The sequence below is a fragment of the Lacerta agilis genome, chromosome 9 (assembly GCF_009819535.1).
Source record: "Lacerta agilis isolate rLacAgi1 chromosome 9, rLacAgi1.pri, whole genome shotgun sequence".
NCBI classification, from domain to species: domain Eukaryota; kingdom Metazoa; phylum Chordata; class Lepidosauria; order Squamata; family Lacertidae; genus Lacerta; species Lacerta agilis.
Window position 1 is genome coordinate 74,323,839 of NC_046320.1, and position 22,915 is coordinate 74,346,753.

A 22,915-nucleotide genomic window follows, 5' to 3' on the forward strand; every position below is an offset into this window, starting at 1 on the left:
CCTGGTGCTGATAACGCCAAGGTTGCGGGTTTGATCCCCGGTTGGGACAGCTGCATATTCCTGCAATGCAGAAGAGTTGGGCTAGATGTTCCTTATTATTCTCTGAGTGGAGAAACATGCTGTGGCCCTGAAACAGCTGGTCCCAGTTCACATCAGCTTATAGCACCATAAACCCATTAATCCCCAAGGCTTCAAAAAGTTGTTAACTTGCAACACATCTGCCTTTGTGTAGCTGCACTCCCCAAATCGTAAGCAGCAGGGGACCAGTCAAAATCCTCCCTCCCAGGATCTAAAAACATGTAAAGGCTTTGAGGGTTTTTCAAAACAAAGTGGCATGTACATTTTGCAAAATAACTAATAAAATCCCAAGTGCAGATTTACCAGCGGCCCCTGGGAGCCGCTCTGAGCGCACAAACCCCTTTCACGTTCCCTTCGCTTCTGACTCCAAGGCATCTCCCCTCCCCGCCCCAAACTCCACAGGTGGCAGCGCATGGAGATACCAAAGGAGCCCGAGGAGACTTCTTCCCACAGCCCAACTCCTTTCCCGCAAGAGGCCACTGGCACGTCCAGCTTCACAGCTTTATTTCGCTAGAAAATTAGAAGTCGGATCCTGGATGGAGGTGGAGGGAGAGCAGCTGAGGTCAGCTGCCCAGGATTCAAAACACCTGAGGGGAGGAGGCGGGCACTGCACCCGCCAAGAGCATGGCAGAGGCAGCCTGGCACTTTTGGAAGCTCAGTACTCCTCGGCCATCATGAGCACCACCAGGGCCGACCAGCCCGTGAAGGGGTAGCACCCTTGGCCCTTTCCTGTGCCGTCGTGATACTGCTCCCAGACGTAGCCGCTCTCTAGGTACTGCCGGTAGACGTTGCCCACGACGTTGGCGCGCAGCTCCCGGTACAGGGTGGCCGCCTGCTCCCGGAAGGGCCCCTCCAGGCGGCCGTAGTGCTGCAGAGCCCGCACGGCCAGGAAGTTGATGTTGACCCACACCGGGCCCCTCCAGTACGGGGGGTCATGCTCCGTGTTGTGCTTGAGGTAGAAGGGGCTGGAGCGCGACAGAGAGCGCAGCCCAAAGGGCGTCCAGAGCTTCCTCTCGCTGCGCAGGTCGGTCAGCAGGCTGCCCAGGCGCGGCGAGTCGGGGCGCAGCAGCTGCAGCAGCAGCGGGAAGAGGCTCACGTAGCCAAAAGCGCCCCCCACAAACTGCAGCCGGGGCGGCTTCCGCACCACCCGCAGCAGGCGCGGCGTGGGCAGGGGCTGCCCCGGAGGAGGGGGGCGCAGCTTCTCGCGCTCCAGGGCCACCGCCTGCGTGTGGTTGCCATAGTCTGCAAAGGTGCCCAGCGCCTCGGCCCAGTGGTGCTGGTCCAGCAGCTGCCCGTCCGACAGCGCCTCCGCCATGCGCCGGTACTCCTCGGCCGGCTCCCCAAGCCGCATGGCCACCTCCGCCATGACGCCCGAGGCCACGGCCATCCAGCAGCGCAGGTCCAGGTGCCGCTCGTCCTCAGAGGGGTGCGAGGCCCTCGGGTAGTCGTCCAGGCCGGAGGTGAGTGTCTTGGGGTTCAGGAACGCCTGGGTGTCCTGGTCGCGGCCACGCCAGCGGAAGGTGAAGGGCAGAGGCCCAGCCTGTGTGCTGTTGTACCAGTCGTACCAGCTCTGCAGCCGCGGGTAGAGGCGCCGCAGGTAGTCCGTCTCGAGAGCTTCCTGGGCCAGCAGCTGCCGCAGCGCCAGAAAGAGCGTCGGGGGGTTTCCGGCACTGCTGTGCTGAACGACAAACTCCGCGGGCACCTTGGCACGGGCCTCTGCGCCCAGGATCTGCTCCCGCGGGATCCAACCTTCGGCGTTCATGAGGTCCAACCAGTGCGCCAGCACCTCTCGGCTGAGGGCTGCGTCCCAGCGGGCCAGCAGCAGCTGGTGGAAGCCCTCGTCCCACAGGAAGCCTCGCGGGAAGAAGGAGCGCGAGGGCACGGCCGTGAAGAGCGGCGCCTCCGGGTAGGGCTGGGGGAGCTCGGCGTGGGGCGACTGTACCAGCGAGCGCCCGTGGAAGTAACCCATCCCACCCAGCATGTTGCTGAGGGCGGCTCTCGCAAAGCTCTGCTCCGGCGGGGAGAAGCCCTTGCGGGCCAGGCCAAAGGCCTCCTCGAAGCGCCGCTCAAAGGCCGCCGTGTGCCGGCCCAGCTCCTGCGACAGAGCCTCGCCCGCCAGCCGCCCGGCACGGTCGCCCGCGCTGCCCGACTCAAAGAGAATCTCCAGGCGGCAAGGCAGTGACACCGTCACCTGGTGCACCAGCAGCTGGCTGTGGGGCAGCGCCCTCTCCCCGGCCGGGGAGTGGTAGGCATCCACCCCAAAGTAGCGGCGCTTGGGGGCTCCTGGCGGGGCGAAGGTGAAGCGAGGGGTCAGGCTGGCTTTCACCACGTCACTCAGGCGCTGCAGCCCTTCGGCCTTCGCCTGCAGGTAGTTGTAACTGGAGAGGGAGAAAGGGAGCGAGAATCACCGACAAGGACTGCTGCTCTTCCTCCACGGTCAGAGGCAGCTACCTACCTACCTACCTACCTACCTACCTACCTATTTCTTTTATATAGTGCCCCTTCACCCGCAGATCTCAGGGCGGTTCACAAGATAAATACGAAGGATAGTAGCACAAAATATATACCGTATTTTTCTGTCTATAAGACACCCCCATGTATAAGACGCCCACCCCCCCAATTTTTGACATTATTTTTTAGGGGGGAAACCTAGTCTTATACACGGGAAAATGCAGTAATTAAAGCAAAACTTAACTTAACCCTGCTTCCCACAGTTAAAAGGCCGTAGAATATGATTCGTTAATTTTAATATTAATTTTAGAACTGCATTGATCATAAATTGGTACCATCATGACTGAACAGTTAAACTGGCCAACTGGAATGGCTACAATACCCGTACCCAATATCTTATGAACCGCCCTGATATCTTTTGCTGACGGGTGGTATATAAACCAGATAATCAGCCAAAGGCCTGGTTGAAGAGGAACGTTTAGCCTGGAACTACAGATGTATGGTGAAGGCCCCAGGTGAGCCTCCCTGGGGACAGCATCCCACAAATGGGGAGCCACTGCAGAAATGGCCCCGTTCTTGTGTTACCACCCTTGGGACTTCTCGTCCGGAGCAATGCTTCTGAATGCCAGCTGCTGGAAACGGCAGGAGGGGAGAGTTGATTTTGTGCCCAGATCCTGCCTGTGTGTTTCCTGTAACGGGTATCTGGCTGGCCACTCTGAGAGCAGGATGCTGGGCCATGGGCCTGATCCATCCGCCTCGGCTTAGGTTCTGACTTAAGGGAGACACAATCACATCCCCACCCCCTAGGATTGAAAATGGTGGCATTTCTGCCCTGCAGCGTACCTGGCGTAGAGAGGTGCTGTGCCAGCCTCATTGGTGGGTTGCTGGAAGGTGATGGTGAAGTGGCCCAGCTCCTCTGTTGTGCCCGTCAGGGATGCCAACCGGCCCGTCTTCTGCTCCACCACAGGCTGCAAAGACCCCTGCCCATCCGTCGCCACGTAGAAGAGCAGAGAGATGAAGGGGGCCGGGGGCCCAGTTCTCTGAGGACAGGAAAGCACCGTCACGAAGCTGTAAGACTCCTCTCTCTGGCTTCAGTGCGAGGGGGAGCTCTGTCACGGATGCTTCATTTGTGGTCCCTGCCCTGCAGGGGGTTGAGCTAGAGGACCTTTGGGACCCCTTTCAACTCTACTATTCTAGGATTCTGTCTGCCTGGGCGCCTATCTGCTTCTAAGTCTTTGAGAGCGCCGCTCTGGGTGAGACTAGTGGGTCAAAGCCTCGGGACCCTGATTTGAGGCAGGCCTTTGCATCCTGGCTGAGCATCTTGGGGCCGTGGGGGGCCGGTTAGCCCCATGCATTCTAAACTTGGGAGAAACTTGGCTCACTTCCACCCCTCGGACAGCGTTTGGGGCCTCTGCTTCTGTCTCGAGGTCACGGGGAAAGATAAGAGGCAGAAGGAAAACTATGGGGTGTGTTGTCTTTATGTTCTCAAGGGCTGTGCGTGTTTTGGAATGAACAAGGCAAGGAAACCAGAGGCTTCCTTGTGCTTAAAATTAAGTTACGCTGTGTAGCCCACCCTGCTGAGGTCTGCCGGCAAGCGGGTCCCAGGGCCGCCATCTGAAGGCTTCAGAAGGAGCCAGCAGGCCCATGCCACCGAGCAGAGGGCTAGCAGTGGCTACGAGCCACAACGGCTGCTTTCTGCCTCCATGGTCGGAGGCAGCAAAGCTCGGCTCTTCGGCTCAGATCCTGCTTGCGAATTTCCCGCAGGCAGCTGTTCAGATGGCCCACTGGCCTGATCCTGCAGGCTCTTCTTAGGTGCGAACACGCCTGGGCCTGGTAACAGCTAGGCAGGAGCCACCCCCCCTGCACCCCCCTCCAGTTCCATGAAGGGCCATGGGTGCATTCCTTAAGAGATGCCCATGTCTCCCGCCAGGTCTTCCCCACTCACCTCGGGCCGCACCGTGACCCTCCAGCTCCAGTCTCCCCCATGCTGCCCCCCAGGCCGCTTCACAAACTCCGTCTGCAGGCTGAGGCCAACGTCCTGGATCTCCTGCACCCCAAAATTGACGCCGTCGTGAAGCAGCCAGCCGTAGCGCGGGAGGCCATCGCTTTGCTCACAGGTGTGGCGCAGCCGGACGTCCCCCTCCAGCTGGTGCATCCACATGAGGCCTGCAGGGGAGGCAGAGCAGGAAGAGCCACAGAATGGCAGAGTCGGAAGGGACCTCCAGAGTCATCTAGTCCAACCCCCTGCAATGCAGAGAGCGTGGGCGAGACCAACTCTGTCAGGGACAGCAAAGGCACAGACCCCGTTGCCTCCTCATCTCTTGGCCACGCTCCACGAGGACAGAGGCCTGGACAGCAGCCTTGCAAACCCCATCTGTGCCTGACTTGCAGAACTCACTGGCTCCCTTCTTTCCTCTTGGAGCACTGAGAACTTCCTGACAGTGAGATGTTGGACAGTGGGATTTGCTGCCAAGGAGTGTGGTGGAGTCTCCTTCTTTGGAGGTCTTTAAGCAGAGGCTTTTCAGCCATCTGTCAGGAATGCTTTGATGGTGTTTCCTGCTTGGCAGGGGGTTGGAATGGATGGCCCTTGTGGTCTCTTCCAACTCCATGATTCTATGATGACACCCAGATTTTTGGAGAGGGTTGGGCAATCACAGAGTTGGAAGAAACCCTTATGCGAACATCAGAACTATTGAGCCACAGATTCCAAAACAGTTGCCAAGGAACAGCTGTTGGGACAAAGAACCTCCCTGGTCCCAGCAACCTGTGACACACGCCAGCTCCTCACGAGTTGCATCATGAGTCCACCCATCCCAGCGCTCTCTCCTTTGCTGGCTGGGGGGCAATGGGTGGGGGGTCTTTCCAGCAGCTGGGGGTTTGTTTTGCGCTGGAAGTGGACCACAGGCTGAAAGCGCACGTTCTCTGCATGCTCTGACACCTGTCCAAATCTGACTTTAACCCAACGCTGCTGTCTTGAGACAAATGGATGCCAACAGGAGCTTCCTAAAAGGTCCAGACTGCCAAGCGTCCTGCGCCAAAGCCTTGTGCCACCTGCCACATAGAATTGTAGAATCATAGAGTTGGAAGAGACCACAAGGGTCATCCAGTCCAACCCCCTGCCAAGCAGGAAACACCATCAAAGTGGCTGTCAAGCCTCTGCTTAAAGACCTCCAAAGAAGGAGACTCCACCACACTCCTTGGTAGCAAATTCCACTGTCCAACAGCTCTTACTGTCAGGAAGTTCTTCCTAATGTTTAGGTGGAATCTTCTTTCTTGTAGTTTGAATCCATTGCCCCGTGTCCGCTTCTCTGGAGCAGCAGAAAACAACCTTTCTCCCTCCTCTATATGACATCCTTTTATATATTTGAACATGGCTATCATATCACCCTTTAACCTTCTCTTCTCCAAGCTAAACATACCCAGCTCCCTAAGCCATTCCTCATAAGGCATCGTTTCCAGGCCTTTGACCATTTTGGTTGCCCTCCTCTGGACACGTTCCAGCTTGTCAGTATCCTTCTTGAACTGTGGTGCCCAGAACTGGACACAGTATTCCAGGTGAGGTCTGACCAGAGCAGAATACAGTGGTACTATTACTTCCCTTGATCTAGATGCTATACTCCTATTGATGCAGCCCAGAATTGCGTTGGCTTTTTTAGCTGCTGCATCACACTGTTGACTCATGTCAAGTTTATGGTCTACCAAGACTCCTAGAACCTTTTCACATGTACTGCTCTCAAGCCAGGTGTCACCCATCCTGTATTTGTGCCTTTCATTTTTTTTTTGCCCAAGTGTAGTACTTTACATTTCTCCCTGTTAAAATTCATCTTGTTTGCTTTGGCCCAGTTCTCTAATTTGTTACGGTCATTTTGAAGTGTGATCCTGTCCTAGACCTGGGCCAAGGGTTCCAGTGGCGCCGGGTCCATCGGCAAGGCCTCCCCCCCCGCCTGCCCTCTTGGCATCCCAAGCTCTGAGTTGGACGGGACCCCCAGGGGTCATGCATCCCGACCCGCTGCCAGCAGGCAGGACCCGCAGGCGCACCTGAGCGGCGCTCCTTCCCGTCTCACCTGCGACGGGCGAGCGGGGGCTGCGCGCCTTCATGCCGAAGTAGACCTGCGGCCGGTAGGAGCCCCAGAAGCGGCGGGGCTCGGCCGCGGGGCCGCTGCTGTTGGCGTCCAGGATGCGCGGCGCCGGGTGCAGGGTGAGCACGCGGGCCGCCCGCCAGCGCCGCGCCCCGACGCCGTAGCCCACGGCCGCCAAGCCCAGCGCCAGCGAGACCAGCGCCACCAGCGCCACCAGCCGGGACCGAGAAGCCCGCGGATGCCCCGGGGGCCCGCCGCTACCGCCGCCGCCGCCGCGCAACCTCCTCGCCCCGGCCGCCGCCGCCGCCGCCGCCGCCGCCCGAGGGGGCCCCTTCTCCGCCGGGCGCCTCCCCGCCTCGGGTCCTGGTCGCCGCCGCTCGCGGGCCATCCTCCGCGCCGCCGCCGCACCTGCAGCCCCGACGGGGCGGGAGAGGGGAAAGAGTCGCTGGGGGCGGGCAGGAAATCGGGGGCCGCCCGGGGACTCCCCCGGCCCCCGACGGGCAGCAGCACCTGGGCCCCCCTTCCCCCCCCCCAGCGCCGTCGGGGGCAGCAGCAGCAGGGCTGTCTCGTCCTCGCTCACCCTTCCCGCTGGACTCCACGCGGCTCCCGCAGCCCCGACGCGGCCAGAACTACCTTTCCCGGCAGGCTCCGCGGCGGGCGCCCGGGCCCTGGTGCACTCTGGGAGCTGTAGTCCCTGCCGCTCCCCCGCCTTCCACCACGCGCTGCTCGCGCTTCGCACCCCGGAAGTGCTGGCGAAGGGTGCCGTGGCGCCTGGGGAGAGGTTGCGCCTCCGCCGGGCGGGCGTGGAGGGTGCGATGGGGCAGGAACTCAGCAAAAGGGGGGCGAGCAGGGAGGGGGGAGCATCTGCAATGGGGCGCCTGCTCCACCTGTGGCATTTAAATCCCCACAACCGACCTGCCTGCCACCCACCCAGGGAGCTTTACGGGAGAGACCTGGGTTCAAATCCCACCTCAATCGGGCGCCAAGCACGCTGGGTGTGACCCATAGCTGTCAAGTTTTCCCTTTTCTTGCGAGGAATCCTATTCGGCATAATGGAATTTCCCTCTAAAAAAGGGAGAACTTGACAGCTATGGTGTGACCACTCCTCCCCCCCCCCATAACATTTTATTAATTTTCAAACAAAACACAATAAAAACAAAACAAAGCAAACTGCCTTCTCCCTATTCCCTTCCTTGGTTCCATTGTACTGTATATCAATGTACTTACATGTCCATTATAAAGTTTTAACCATTTGAATTACTTATTGTCCATTCATAATAAAATTGCAAGTATTCTCAAAATCCTGGAAATGTATTAACCTGTGTGCGTTGCTTCTGTATATACGCAATAAAGCCCTTCCATTCTTCCTTAAATTCGTTGTCGTCTCTTCCTCTTAATTTCATTGTCCGTTTTGCAATTTCAGCATAATCCGTTAATTTGCCAATCTTCTTTAGCTGGGACACTTGGGTATGACCACTCCAGCAGCCTCCCAGCCTAGCCTACCTCACAGGGCTGTTGTAAGGATTAAATGAGCAGGGAGATAAAACCAGGCGAGCCATCTTGAGCTCCTTGGAGAAAAAACATGAGCTACGAACGCCATTTAAGGGCCCAACCCTAATCTGCGGGTTGCCATCTGATTGGATTTTATTCTGGTCCTGATCTGATTTTAGGATGTATTTTAATTGATTGCCTGATTTTATATTAATGTATTGTACATTTGATGTTAGCTGCTCTGAGCCCGGTTTTGGCTGGGGAGGGTGGGGTATAAATATTGTTGTTGTTGTTATTATTATTATTATTATTATTATTATTATTATTATTATTGCTATTATTATCCATCCACCCATCGCCCTCCAGCGGCTCTGAGGAAGCTTCACAGCCAAAGGGCAATTTGTACCCTGGGGTTAGTGAGACACTAACCACTGCACCACACTGTCCCTGGGGGAACAACAGGAGGCTGGCCTGGAAGGGTGCCTCCTCGGACCCGATCCAGCTGCAGCAGGACTTGCACCCTCGTGACACCTTCGGACAGCCAGAGAACAGCTGCCCTAGGCTGAGCACCCCCCAAAGACAGCCACCCCCAAGACAGGGGTCCCTCTTCTGGGTCACCACCTGTCCCACTTCAGGACATGCCGCCCCCCCCCCCCCCCATCAGAAGCGGGACCTGGAAAAGGGTGAGAGCTGGCACGGGTTTCAAGGCTGGCAAAATGGGTCCCTCAGCCCTGGTCCCGGTTAGTCCCCGCAAATGTGTGGGGCAGCACTTCCATGCCTCCCAAAGTCCACAGGCGTCATTAAAAAGCCAGGGTGCCTAGTGAGTAGAGTGTCAACCTGGGAGAGAGCAGGGTTCAAATCCCAGCCAGGCTGTATTTTTAAATTTATTGCAAGAGCGCCAATTGGCAAACATTGTTCTCCCCATTTTTTTTGTCCCAACGACCCTGTGAGGTAGGCTTGGCTGAGTGTGAGTGACTGGCGCAAGGGTCTCGCGGGGAGATTTGTGGCTGATGGGGATTTGAACCCCGCTCTCCCTCAGGTCCCAGGCCGACCCTCAGACCCAGGGGTCAGCAAACTTTTTCAGCAGGGGGTTGGTCCACTGTCCCTCAGACCTTGTTGGGGGCCAGACAATATTTTTTTGGGGGGGGGTGAATGAATTCTTATGCCCCAAATAACCCAGAGATACATTTTAAATAAAAGGACACATTCTACTCATGTAAAACCACGCTGATTCCCGGACCGTCCGTGGGCCGGATCCGGCCTCGGGCTTTAGTTTGCCTATCCATGCTCTAACCACTGCACCACACTGCCTCCCATGAAGCCTCTCAGCCTTGCCTGCCTCACAGGGTTGTTGTGCAGATTAAAAGGAGGAAAGGAGGCGAACCACGTGCACCACCCTGAGCTCCTTGCAGGACAAAAAAGGTGGGAGATAAAGGAAATTCTGCAGCTGCTGTGAGGAATGGTTCCCTGAGCTTCTCTGACCCTTTTGCCACCCGACAGACAGGACCACGCGAGAGGGAAGTCGCCCTGCTTGGTTCTCCGCAGGTGCTGAAGCTCAACTCTCCATGTGGCTGAGACCCTCCCTGTCCGTGGACTGTCTTGCCGGAGTGGTGCATGCTCTGGTTCTCTCCCGCTTGGACTACTGCCATGCGCTCTACGTGGAGCTACCTTTGAAGGTGACCCGGAAACTACAACTAATCCAGAATGCGGCAGCTAGACTGGTAACTGGGAGTGGCTGCCGAGACCATATAACACACACCGGTCTTGAAAGACCTACACTGGCTCCCAGTACATTTCCGAGCACAATTCAAATTGTTGGTGCTGACCTTTAAAGCCCTAAACGGCCTCGGTCCTGTATACCTGAAGGAACGTCTCCACCCCCATCGTTCTGCCCGGACACTGAGATCCAGCTCCAAGGGCCTTCTGGCGGTTCCCTCACTGCGGCAAGTGAAGTTACAGGGAACCAGGCAGAGGACCTTCTCGGTGGTGGCGCCCGCCCTGTGGAACTCCCATCAGATGCAAAGGAAATAAACAACCACCTGACTTTTAGAAGACACCTGAAGGCAGCCCTGTTTAGGGAAGCTTTTAATATGTAATGAATTATTGTATTTTAATATTTTGCTGGAAGCTGCCCAGAGTGGCTGGGGAAACCCAGCCAGATGGGCGGGGTATAAAATTATTATTATTATTATTATTATTATTATTATTATTATTATTATTATTATTATTATTATTATTATTATTATTATTATTTTGCAAATTGTGGTGCCCCCGCCCCCGCGAGCCTTTTGTCCCTGCCCCATACCAGTTGCAGGAAGAGTCAGGCACAGCCAGCTCCTTTGGATACGTTTTTATTTTTAGATTTCCCACGTGCCACCCGTTCCCCCCACTGCTGCCGCCTGCAAGGACACCAGGTCCCTCCCCCTCTCCACCCCCCCCCCACCTTATCTTCCAGCCGTGCTCACGAGGTGCCGCTCTGCCTCTGGCCCCCCCCCCCGATACCCGAGAGAGCTGCTTCCCAAGACCTTGAGATCCTCCTCCCCCCACCCCCACCTCAAGGATCAAGGATAGACCTCCCCACCTCGCAGACCTTAGGGGACTGCGGAGGGGGCTTGGGGGAAGGCATTTGTCCCCTTTTGGGACGCAGCAAGGGGCTAGACCTATTGGAGGAAGCCTGGGCCCCCTCGAGCCCTATAGGGCTAGGAACGCCAAGGTGGCTGCCATCCCTGCTGGAACGAGGCACCAGGCTTCCCTCTGCTTCCTGAGATGCGTTTGTGGGGGTGGGCAGGGGAGGGCTGGAGAAGGGGGGCAAGACCCGGATGGGGTGCCCTGCGGAGGGCAAGCTCCCTCTTTTGACCCCCTCGCCAGCCTGACCCGGATGTGGCGGCTTAAGCTCGCTTTCTTGCCCTGGCTGCTTCTGGTGGGGGGGGGCGAGGGGTGTCTGGCGCAGCCTCCTGGCCTCTCTCTTGAAGCTGGCAAGCCCTGCTGGGCGGGGGGCATCGCAGGGGGCGAGGGGCAGAGGCCAGGGCTGGAAGCGTCAAGCTAGGGCTTGATCTGGCCGCCGTCTCCCTCGCTGACAAAGCGCTTCCGGCCCCTAAGGAAAGAAGGAGAGAGAGTGTGTTGGGGGGGGGGGAAGAGAGTGACAACACAACACACACCAACCACACACAAAGCCTTTTGATCCTCACTGCCTCATTCCCAAGCCCCCCACCCCAAAATCCACTCCCGTTCCAGTCTGCAAAGACCCGCAGTCCTGTGATAGCCGCAGCCATCCTGCCACACACACACACACACAGAGAGAGAAACTAGCTAGCTGCGAATCCTGCTGCAGGGGGTTGGACTAGAGGACCTTTGAGGGTACTCCCCAATGCCACAATGATCTTCTTCTGACGCTCAAAACAAGAGCAAAGGGACGAGCAGGCTTTGGGACTGAAGAGACCACGCAAACAGCTCCGTCTCCAGTTCAGACGAACAAAGGAGCCTTCCGGAAATCGGGGCAGAACGGAGAGTGGTCCATCGCCCATCAGGCGCAAGGAGCACATCAGGAAAGCCGGCTGGATCAGGCCAGCAGCCCACCCAGCCCAGCCCCCTACTCTCGCCGGGGCTGCGCACTTTGCCTGCGGGATCTGGACCCGCGAGGGCCGTCTTGAGAGAGAGGCCGCCGGACCAGCAAGCAGGGAGCTCTGGGCCTCTGCTCTCTTCCCGCCTGAACCCCAGAGGGCAGAAGGGGGGAGCTTGGCCTACCGTGCAGGGCAGGCGTCTCTCAGCTGCTTGGTGATGACGCCCTCCTCAAAGCAGAGGTCCACCAGCCGCTCCAGGATGCTGTGAGCCAACGGGACGTCCAGGCTGATATCTCCCAGCTCATCATACACCCGTTGGAAGCCCTGTGGAGGGGGGGGGGGAGGAAGCAGGAGGGGTCAGGGCAGGGGGTGGCCTGAGGGTGCCTTAGCACAATATTATTATTATTATTATTGTTATTATTATTATTAAATTCCCCCCTTGATTACAAAACCATTTACATAGAGCATACATAAAATGAAAAACCACATAAACAGACCATAGACACTGACCAACAACACCTCATTTGACATTACATACCCGTTAACCCCATTGTGCTTTTTATACCTTACAAGTCTATACACACGTCATTTTTATTATTCTTTTCGGTTAATTATCAGGAGAAGTTTTGACTTTCTAATTTCCTTAAACTTCAAGATTCAGTCCAAATCTGTCAGGAGATTTGTGTTCTTACCGTACTTTTTAAGATATTATTTGAACGTTAGCCAATCTTTACTCAATTTCTGGTTAGAATTTCCTATTATTATTGTTGTTGTTGTTGTTGTTGTTGTTGTTATTGTTATTATTTCAATTGGTACAGCACCCAATACCCACAGATCTCAGGGCGCTGCACAACATAAAACCACCATCCTCTGGGCCTGCATCGCAGAACTCTGGCCGGCAGCCCCTCTGCGCCCAGCCCAGGGGGCGGCCCTCACCCGGTTCATCTGGTCCAGGGTCACCAGGCCCGTCTCCCACAGCACCTTCAGCAGCTTCACCATCATGGCGACGGCCGTGTCTCCCGTGGACTCCAGCACCATCACCACCGCCTGGGGGAGGAAGGCCAGGAAATGGCTCAGAGGGGGCCAGGGGAGGCCCAGCTCCCGCCAGCTGCCAGCCCGGAAGCCGTGCCCAGCGGCCGGAAGCGGGTGCTGCCCGTCCCCACGCAGCACCCAAGGGCCCCGAGGGGTGCCCTCCGCTACCTCGTAGACGAGCTCGTGGTGGAAGTGGGGCACCTCCAGCTGGCGAAGGCAGTGCTCGGCCTCGGAGACTTCGCCCGAAAGAAGGTATTCGCGGAGCAAGAGGTTCATCTGGAAGAGCGGAGAGGGCGGCGAGAGACCAGCGAAAGAATCATTGTATTAAGATGTTATATAATTGTTAAAACTGTGAAAATTTAATAAAAATTATTTATAAAAAAAAGAAATGCCAACGAAAGAATCATTGTAAACACATACATTGGCAGGATTAAGATAAAACCGACAACGTTTAGGTAAGGAACTTTCTATTTGAAGTTAAGAAGTAGACAGTATGTTAAAATATATCAGGAGGCTGAAGTTAAAAATGCGGGAAAACAGAGGTAAGAAAAGAATAAAACCAGGAGGAAGAAGGGAAGCTGGAAGCTCAGCAGAGCAAAAGGTATAAGGTTGTTTTATTAAGATGTTATATAATTGTTAAAACTGTGAAAATTTAATAAAAATTATTTATATATAAAAAAGAAATACCAACGAAAGAACATTGGCAAGAAAAGTTGATGGAATACGCGGAAACGGCGAAGTTAACCGAAAGCCTTAAAGAGAAGGACGATAAGGACTTTTAAAAAAAGATTGGGAACCTTTTGGGGTGTATATATAGAAGCAATGCACTGAAATGAACTCACTGGCAATGGACAAATATTAAGAAGAGATTAAGGAGACAGTATTCATTTTAGCATATAAGGGTTACAAAATTAAAAGCAGAAAAAACAAATATGTTATAAACCAGAAAAGGAAGTTGGGGGAAGTCGCAGGGAGGGGGGTTAACTGAAACTGTAAAATGTAATTTGAATTTTTGAATATGTTAAAATTGGTTGAAAAATCTTAATAAAAATAATTATAAAAAAGGAAGGGTGGAGAGGGAGCACTGAGCCCCACAACAGTTCAGGACAGCTCTCCCCCCACTAGAAAAAAGGCTGCTGTTGTGGGGCATCAACACTCCCCAAGTTTTGCAAGGTATTCTGCCACCCGCCCCCAAGAAGGAAACCTTCGGCATTTTCATTTGGGTCCAGGCAGGATGCAGCACCTCTCCAGACCCCCACCGAGGCAAAATTCGAGCCCCCTATCTGCCAACACACACCCCCCAAGCTGTACACAACACAAGCTTCTGTGTGTCTCCCCAGACAGTGACTGGCAGAACTGGGGGAGGGTTCAAGGCCAGGAGACAAAAGCTTCCTTCCTTGGCAAGCGCCGCTGCTCAGTGGGGCTGGTCCCGGAAAGGGCAGCCATCCAAAGGGGCTTTGTGCCCCCCACTCAGTGGGGCCTACAGAAGGCGAGACTCGGCTCCGCAACTGGGGGGCTCAGAGGGGCTGCATCCTGCCCAGAATCGGAAGCCTCTGACTGCTCCAGCTTTGAGCCCCTGGAAGATTTGTATTTTCTTTTTAAATTTTCTTTTTATTGAATCATACAAAACTAAAGTAACTACATTAAAAAGAAAAAAGAAAAATGTATTTTTCATAAACATACAAAACAACTCAAAACTAAACAATACATAGAATAAACCCAACTTCCCTTCCTTCTTTTACATTTGTCGTCTTTCATTGTGCTCAACTGTTGTTACTTATTTCTATTTCTGTTTTGCTTATTGTTACCCTTTCTCTTATCCTTGCATCATTCTTATTCTTCATATCGGTATTTCTATTCTGAAACAATGTTTCTTTATATATTCTCTTAAGCAACTCCATTCTTTCTTTGCTTTTGGTTTGATTTTCCTCTTATTACTGCAGTTAATTTCGCCATATTTAGGAATTCACAAAATTTGCTCAGCCATTCTCCTATTGAGGGTACATATTCGGCTTTCCAATTTTTTGCAATCAATGTCCTGGCAGCTGCCGTTGCGTGTAAGAATATATTTATCATATTTTTAGGGATGGTCTTCCATTATCAAACCCAGAAGATATGCTTCTGGTTTCTTCTTAACTGGCGTTTTAAATATCTCCTTTAATTCTTCACGTATATTGTTCCAAAGCTGTTTTTTGTTTTTACACCCCCACCAAATATGGCGCATTTGAGCGTCTTCTCAAGCTCGTCGCAAATCATTTCGCGGCCTCACCTCCTTGATAAGATGTTTGACGGGTCTCTGTCCGCCCCCCACGCCCCAGACGTTGTCCAGGTGATTGACATCTCGCTTGATGCGCAGGAGGATGGCGGCGCGGTCCAGAGCAGCCCTGGAAACGGAGAATGGTTTTGCGGTGTTGGGAAGAAGAGAAGAAGAGTTTGGATTTGATATCCCGCTTTATCACTACCCGAAGGAGTCTCAAAGCGGCTCACATCCTCCTTTCCCTTCCTCCCCCCACAACAAACACTCTGTGAGGTGAGTGGGGCTGAGAGACTTCAGAGAAGTGTGACTAGCCCAAGGTCACCCAGCAGCTGCATGTGGAGGAGCGGAGACGCGAACCCGGTTCCCCAGATTACAAGTCTACTGCTCTTAACCACCACACCACACTGGGAGGGAACCCTGAGAGTAACCTGGCCCTCATGCGCTGCGGAGAAGGCGGCAGCCCAGCATCAGGGAAGAGGGCCCCCCCCCGGGCAGCAGGGAGGGTGAGTGGGTCCAGGGGCATCTTATCCATAGAGGCTAGTGGCGCGGGGCACCAGGGCACCAAGTTCTGGAGGGCACCAGGGAAGAGGCAGAGGCTGGACACGGCACCTCCGGCATCAGCTCGCTGCCCTGGCCCACCGTCACCATGCCGCGCTGGGAGCCTCCATCGGCCATGGCCACCGCAGCACAAAGCAGCCAGCTGAGCCGGGAGGCGCCGTGTCCAGCCTCCACCTCTTCCCCGCCGGGGGGGGGGGGTTTGACGCCGCCAGAGGGAGCTTTGCACCACGGCGCCGGAACTTAAGGCGGCCCTGAGTGGGTCACGCCTAGGGGGCAGGCAAGGGCCCTCATCTGCCCTCCCCCTGTGAGCCCAGCGGCCACCAGGGGCTGGGGCGGTGGCTGCCGGCCGGCCCTCTCACCGAGCATGCTCGCAGTCCACACGCCCCTTGTAGCGCTCGAGGAAGTCCAGCGGCAGCGCATGGTCCGCCACGGCCCGCGCAATGAACTGGCCCAGCATCTGCAAAGACGGACACAGAGGGCGGAGGGGTCATGTGAGCCTGTCCGTCCATCCTTCCCCCGTTCCCCCCAACCCAGCCTCCCCTTGCAGGGCTAGGGCTACCCCCGACCTGCGGGGCCTCCGGGGTGTCCAGGATGAGGTCGGGGAGGTCGCTCAGCGTCCGGTCGAAGGCGGCCGCGATGTCCTCAGAGCTCATCACCTTCCCCACCAGGTCCGAGAGCAGGCGGGAAGTCAGCTCCCGGTGGCTGGCCTTGCCCTCCAGAGACAGCGCCACGGCCAGGGAGGGCACAGCCGCCTTGTGCCCGCCCAGGTTCAGCTCACGGAGCAGTTCCTGCAAGAAGAACAATAAGAACAACAATTTTATTATTTGCACCCCACCCATCTCACTGGGGTGCCCCAGCCGCTCTGAGCAAGACGGGCAAGGACGTTTTGAGGAGGCAGGATCTGTCCACAGCCGCACTGCCCTGGGGGAAGGACATAAGGAGAGCCTGCTGGATCAGGCGAATTGCCCAGCCAGCCTGGCATCCTTCTCTCCCAGTAGCCAACCAGATGCCCATTATGGGAACCCCCCCAAGTAGGATTTGAGCCCAAGAGCAACTTCTCTCCTCCTGCCGTCTCTGACAAGTGATATTCGGAAGCACGACTGCCTCCTTCCAGAGCAGAGCCATCCTGGCTGGTAGCCCCCACTACTTGCTAGTCCTTGCTAGTCCATGGTGGAGGCCCCATGGAGACGTCCTCACTGCCCTTCCAGTGGGGTAGACCTGAAGGAGTGTCTCCACCCCCATCGCTCAGCCCGGACACTGAGGTCCAGCGCCAAGTGCCTTCTAGTGGTTCCCTCCCTGCGAGAAGCAAAGTTACAGGGAACCAGGCAGAGGGCCTTCTCGGTAGTGGCGCCCGCCCTGTGGAACACCCTCCCACCAGATGTCAAAGAAATAAACTACTATCTCATGTTTAGACGACACCTGAAGGCAGCCCTGTTTAGGGAAGTTTTTAATGACTGACATTTCAATGTATTTTTAATCTCTTGTTGGAAGCCGCCCAGAGTGGCTGGGGAAACCAAGCCAGATGGGCAGGGTAGAAAGAATAAATTACTATTATGTTATTCAGTGGGGCATTCAGGTGGGCAGGATAGAAGGGGGGCTGGTGGCCTCCTTTGCAAATGGGACTCCCTTCTGCCCAGCACACAGACAGGAACTGGCCAAGCTGCTCTTCTCACACCCCCATAGGATCACAGAGCCAGAGAGTCGGAAGGGATCCCATAGGGGCATCCAGACCCACCCCCTGCGGTGCAGGAATCATCCCTGGCAACCTGTTCAAGAAATTCCAATGAATCACAGAATTGAGGACTTCCATCCTCTCTGAAATTTGCTGGCACCTGAGAGCCCAGCTTCTTGAGGACCAAGGGGGACCTGGGAATCGCTGACCTTCGACATTGCAATTCTCATTACTGCCGACGGATTCATCAAGGCCACTTGCACACTCCGGAGGGTCTCATCACACCGTTTATTTCAAGAACCGACTGGCCCAGGAGAATGGGAGAAGAGCCCCTGCCCTGGCCAGACTTGCCCACCTGCCGTTTCAAACAAATGCCCCCCTCCCTCCCCAGTCAGAGCTCAGATACAGTGTCCGATTCCTCCCCTGAACAAGGAAGAAGTGACCCTGTCCCTGGATCCATTCTTTCGCCTTGGAGGGTGGGGGGCTCTCCTTCGTTGGAGGTTTTTAAGCAGAGGTCGGATGGCTGCCAGCCTGGGATTCGTTAGCTGCGATGCCTGCATTGCAAGGGGTTGGACTGGATGACTCCTGGGGGTCCCTGCCCAACTCTACAATTCTAGGATTCCTCTTCCGTGGTCCACCTTGACGACATCCCTTCCTGCCCTCCCTCACTTCCCCCCAGAGAGCCCACTCTGGCTTGCAACAGAATTTGCCGGTGGCCCAGGGGGGCAAACATCTGAGGGGGCCCCCCAATCCTGGTCTCGGCTGCCCCTCCATAATCCTGCTTCCAGCCCGAGAATACGCACCACCACCTCCAGGGTGTCTCCGTGCTCAAAGTATTCCTTCATCATGGGCTGCACGGCCTTCTCCAGCTCCTCCTCTTCCAGCTCCGGCACCACCGTGGCGTAGACCGTGTCCCCCTGAGGAGAGTCCAGGCGGCACAGAGGGCGAGGGTCAAGCTGGCCAAGCCCCACAAAGCGCCCACCCCCTCGCCCTGGGGGACCCTGCCCCTTTCTCCAGAAGGGTCCTGCCGTGCACCCAGAGGAGAGTCCAGGGCAGAGAGCCAAGCCAGAGCAATGTCAAGCCTTCTGGAGCCAGCGGCCCATGAACCCCACGGGGCATCTTCCCCAGAAGGTGTGGGCTGCCCCATTGCTGTGGGAATCATGGCGGGAGGACCCCCCCCCAAGGGGCAGAGGGGCCCTCCAGTTAAAGGACCCTCATTTCAGCTTTTCCTTCGCTGGGAAAAATTGGTGGCAGAAGAAGGCGGCTGGCTTGCGTTCTCCTCCTCCTCCCCCCCCCTGCCAATCAGCATGCCCCACCCCCTTCCCAGATCCACTGCAACAGCTGCACCTGGAATATGAAGGGAAGGGGTCGCGTAGGGACATAGGAAGCCACCGAGCCAGACCCCCCCCCCCACTGCATCCACCATGCTCAGTATTGCCTACTCTGACTGGCAGCAATGGCTCTCCGGGATTCCAGATGGGGCTGTCTCCCAGCCAGGCCTGGTGATCCCGGCGGGGATTGAACCCAGGACCCTCGGCCATCTCCGTGCCCGCAGCCTGGCAACGGGGCTGGGGTCCTTCATCATGCGTTCAATGATTCAAGTTCTGTGCCGCCGAGGGGTCTCAAAGGAACCCAGGGCTGCCTGCAGGGTGTGGGGCAGGAGGGACAAGGTCTCCCATGGCAACGGGGCACGTGGCTCCCCTCACATGGCCCCGGGGTGGAGAGAAAGGACATCTGCCTAGGAAGAACCAACCCAGGCCCCCCTACTCTAGCTCAGGGTACCTGTGCGACTTCGTCATAGTTGGGATCCCGGGCGTCAGGCTCCTGGTAGCTGTAGACCACCCCGGGGGCCCCCCAGACGCCCTTGCCCCCTGCGCCACCTAGACACACACACACACACAGAGAGAGAGAGAGAGAGAGAGAGAGAGAGAGAGAGGGGTGGGCTGAGCACTGTCACCCAAGCAACACCCCCCACCCAAAACGGCTGCAGCCACTCCGGCCGTTGGCAGAGCCTGCAGCGGGCAGAGCCAGGAGCGAAGGAGGCCGGGGGGGGGGACTACCTTTCTTGGGCAGCCCCCGGCCTTTGCCCATGCGGGATTTGCGGTCGTGGTTTTTGCCCTTGGGGCTGGTGGGGTCGGGGACCGGCTCCCCGCCTTCGGAGAGGGACTCGCGGTTGGAGTCGCGGGAGGACGTTCTCCGCAGGCGCCGCTTGGCCTTGGCCTTCAGCCGCGCCTCGTGCAGAGCCTTCTCCTGCAGGGTCCACGCCCGAGGCTCCTCGTCGCCCCCGTCCATCAGCTCCCCTGCCAGGTCATCGTCCTCATAGTCCGCCTGGTCTGCCCCCTGCGGGATGGGGGGGGGGGGAGAAGGCAGACTGAGAACCACAGAGGAGCCTTGCAGCAGCGGTGGAAGGATCAGGCCAAAGGGGGCTCAGCCAGGTGCCCTAGAGGCAAGGAGCACCCCCACACACACACACAGGATGCCCAAACGGGATTTGGGTCTGTACCAAAAGCTGCCTTGAAGCTCCTCCCCTGCCCCACGCTGCTCCCTAAGTCCAGGTGCTCCTGCAGCCACTGCTCAAAGCCACGTCCCGCAGTTATACCACCACCTGCTCCAGAGATATCCGCTGGCATTAAAAATAAATAAGTTCCTGGGGCAGGGCAGCGTCTGTTTGCACCCCAGCCCTGCCCAGGGCTGGCTGCCTCCTGCTCAGAGGGCACCAACTGTCCAAAGGGAGGGAGCAGCCAGAGATTGGGAGGGGGGCATGCACATGCCATCTGTGGGGTGCACCTCCGCCAGACTTTGCAGCACCCCTTTAGACATATAGGTAAAAGTAAAGAGACCCCTGATCGTTAGGTCCATTCGTGTCTGACTCTGGGGTTGCGGCGCTCATCTCGCTTTACTGGCCAAGGGAGCCGGCGTACAGCTTCCGGGTGATGTGGCCAGCATGACTAAGCCGCTTCTGGCAGAACCAGAGCAGCGCACTGAAATGCCGTTTACCTTCCCGCCGGAGCGGTACCTATTTATCTACTTGCACTTTGAGGTGCTTTCAAACTGCTAGGTTGGCAGGAGCAGGGACCGAGCAACGGGAGCTCACCCCATCATTGCGGGGATTCGAACCGCCGACCTTCTGATCAGCAAGCCCTAGGCTCTGTGGTTTAACCCACAGCACCACCCATGTCCCAATAAACATATACCCTGCTCCAACTTGCTGCTGCTGCTGTTGTTACTACTACTGTAATTGCACTGATATCCAGCCTTTCCTTCGAGGAGCCCAAGGTGGCCTAGTGGTTCTCCTCATTTTACCCTCCCAACAACCCTGTGAGGTTGGCCAGGCTGGGAGCCAGCGTCCAGCCCCAGGGCACCCAGCGAGCTTCATGGTCCGGTGGCGATGGGAACCCAGGTCTTTCCAGGTCCGAGTCCGCCTTTACACACTCTCCGTAGGTGCCCATGCGCCCTCGCAGCGAGCCAGACCCGAGACGGCGGCAGCAGCGGTCATGCCGACGCGGAGCCGAGCGAGCAGTCCGGCCCCGGGCGGGATACCCCCCGGGTTCCGACGGGCGGACGCGGGTCTCGCTCCACTCCGCCCGGGGAACTGCGCCAGGGCTCCGGGCGAGGGGCAGGGCGAGCCCGGGCAGAGAAGCCTCCCGAGGCCGCGAGGGGCGGGGCAGCTGGCACCGTGGCGCGCGACCCCGACGGGCAGCGGCAAGGCCAGCCTGGCCCCCGACGGCTGTCAAGGATCACGGAGCCCCCCGGAGGCGGGGTTGGGCGCGTCTGGGCACCAGGGGTCCTTTTGGCTCGCAGGAGGATGCGCCCCGTCGCACGCCCCCTGACACGTGTCCCGCCTCCCGTCACGTATCTCGCGCCCCCCACGCCTGGCGCAAGGACCCTCCGGAGCGGCGGCGGGGGGCGCGCGCTACTTGCCAGCAGGGAGGGGGCGCGGTCGCCCCGCAGGAGCTCTCCCGAGCTGGCCGCGACGGCCGAGGCGGCGGACATTGGGCCGAGAGAGGCGCGGCGGCGGCGGAGGAAGGAGGCAGCCCGCTCGCTCGCGTGCCCGGAGTGCGGCCCCGTCGAGGCTCGGCTCGTCGAGCAGCCCGTCCGCGCGGCGTGGCGTTGCGCTCGGCTCCTGGCTGGCTGGCCTCGGCGCGGCTGCGGAGGAAGTGAGCGGGGCGGACGGGGCCGGGCGTGATGGGACTCGTAGTCCCCGCTCGCTCCGCCCCGGAGGCTGGACCGGCAGAGGCGGCGCCGGGAAGGGGAGCCGCCCCGTCGCGAGGAAGCCGCAGGGATGCGGATGTCGCTTAGGGAAGGCGGCGAGAGCCGGGGCTGGACGGCAGGGGCTCCAGCTTCGGGTCTGTGGACCCCTAAGTCGAGGCCCTGACAACCGATGAGACGAGCTTGGCTGGCGAGTCTCTCACCGGGCCGCGACATGGAACCTCCAGGCTCAGAGGCAGTGTACCTTCCAATGTCAGGGACAGCAGGAAAAGGCTGCTATGTCCCCCTGATCCCGTTTGGGGTCACTCCAGAGACAGCTGCATGGCCACTAACGGGGGGGGGCAGGATGCTGGTGGCACCGGCGCACTTTGGGCTCTAATTCCAGCAGCGCCAGCGTGGTCCCGCTATCCTAAAACTGCCTCCCATGCTGGATTACACAGGAGGCCTTGGACCTCATCCAGCAGCCAGCTCTTCCCTGCTTTCTGCCTCCTATTTTAAGTTGTATGAGAGCAGCAACAAATGGGCTTTTCAGGTTTTCTCAAAAGGACCGGGTAGGTTTCCTTGAAAATGCCTTGGGCCCACCTCAGCCAGCATCCCATTCCCCCCACGTCCACCCAGAAGCCTTGTCCCAAGTGCGCAAGCACAACAGGCATTCAGGGGCAGCCCTTGTGGCTGGTAGCTGTTGGCAGCCGTGCCCTCCTTGGATTGGCCCAATCCTCTGGAGACAACCTCCCTCTGACGAAACATCTCTCCCCCATCGGTCTCTACAGCCACAGCAGGCGCTGCAACCTTCCTGGCGTTGGACTCCCACCCCCACCCCCTCCTCCATTGTCTCCAGAAACAGACGGGTGCCAGCCAGTTGGTGGCCATCCTGGCATGCTGTGGCAGGGAGTTCCATAGTTTGGAACTCTGTGTGAAGTCCGTCCTTTCACCCATCCTGAATCTCCCAATGGCCCATTTGTCTTCTGAAATGCACTACTCCATAGGCAGCCCCCCTCCCCAGCTAAACATGCCCCCCTCCTTTTTCCCTATACTACTGGCCCCCTTCATTACCCTCCTGTGACCCCTTTCCACATTGGGCCCTGTACTCCAGGTGAGGCCTGGCTAGGCTAGAGCAGGCTTCCTCAACCTTCGGCCCTCCAGATGTTTTGAGACTACAGTTCCCATCATCCCTGACCACTTGTCGTGCTAGCTAGGGATCATGGGAGTTGTAGGCCAAAAACATTTGGAGGGCCAAGGTTGAGGAAGGGAGCCGCACTGCCGCTGAGCCATTTTCAACTTGGCAGGGAAGGGAGGGGTGGGACCTGGCTGCGCTCAGCTTTCTAAGCCCGGCGGGTGTCGTCAGAATGTACGTCTGCTGCGACTTGTCAGGATTCGTTTCAATAATGCAGGCAGGCAGGCAGGCAGGAAAGCAGCGTGCTGCTCTCTGGGACAGGATTTTACTCACAGGGAACTCAGGGTTCTCCTACTCGCTCCTCAGCCAGACTTCTGCAAAGCCAAACATCAGGATGTCAAGAAAGCTAAGAAG

At 57.3% G+C, this 22,915-nt stretch overlaps 2 protein-coding genes across 2 annotated transcripts; both read right to left on the reverse strand.

Annotated features, from left to right (window-relative positions):
• Positions 1–562: 562 nt before the first annotated feature.
• On the reverse strand, positions 563–6,996 carry MOGS (mannosyl-oligosaccharide glucosidase). The gene is made up of 4 exons (XM_033159606.1): positions 6,594–6,996; positions 4,475–4,695; positions 3,373–3,569; positions 563–2,456 (listed from the first exon to the last, which is right to left on the reverse strand). The coding sequence occupies exons 1-4, from the start codon at positions 6,994–6,996 to the stop codon at positions 734–736; spliced, it is 2,544 nt and encodes an 847-aa protein (XP_033015497.1). The 3' UTR covers positions 563–733.
• Positions 6,997–10,715: 3,719 nt separating this feature from the next.
• On the reverse strand, positions 10,716–21,186 carry LOC117053444 (programmed cell death protein 4-like). The gene is made up of 11 exons (XM_033161162.1): positions 21,100–21,186; positions 19,239–19,518; positions 18,961–19,058; positions 17,982–18,095; positions 16,073–16,294; positions 15,866–15,963; positions 14,961–15,075; positions 12,860–12,967; positions 12,596–12,706; positions 11,844–11,983; positions 10,716–11,193 (listed from the first exon to the last, which is right to left on the reverse strand). The coding sequence occupies exons 1-11, from the start codon at positions 21,169–21,171 to the stop codon at positions 11,142–11,144; spliced, it is 1,410 nt and encodes a 469-aa protein (XP_033017053.1). The 5' UTR covers positions 21,172–21,186; the 3' UTR covers positions 10,716–11,141.
• Positions 21,187–22,915: the final 1,729 nt, after the last annotated feature.

Bases quoted from the DNA above. Each gene is read 5' to 3' on its own strand.
- MOGS (XM_033159606.1), bottom strand. From the start codon at position 6,996: ATGGCCCGCGAGCGGCGGCGACCAGGACCCGAGGCGGGGAGGCGCCCG. The intron at 4,696-6,593 runs GTGAGACGGGAA...CCTCCCCTGCAG, and splicing joins CCCCCGCTCGCCCGTCGCAG to GCCTCATGTGGATGCACCAG. The intron at 3,570-4,474 runs GTGAGTGGGGAA...TCCTGTCCTCAG, and splicing joins GGGTCACGGTGCGGCCCGAG to AGAACTGGGCCCCCGGCCCC.
- LOC117053444 (XM_033161162.1), bottom strand. From the start codon at position 21,171: ATGTCCGCCGCCTCGGCCGTCGCGGCCAGCTCGGGAGAGCTCCTGCGG. The intron at 19,519-21,099 runs GCAAGTAGCGCG...CCCATCCCGCAG, and splicing joins ACCGCGCCCCCTCCCTGCTG to GGGGCAGACCAGGCGGACTA. The intron at 11,984-12,595 runs GTGAGGGCCGCC...CCCCCTCCACAG, and splicing joins CCCTGGACCAGATGAACCGG to GGCTTCCAACGGGTGTATGA.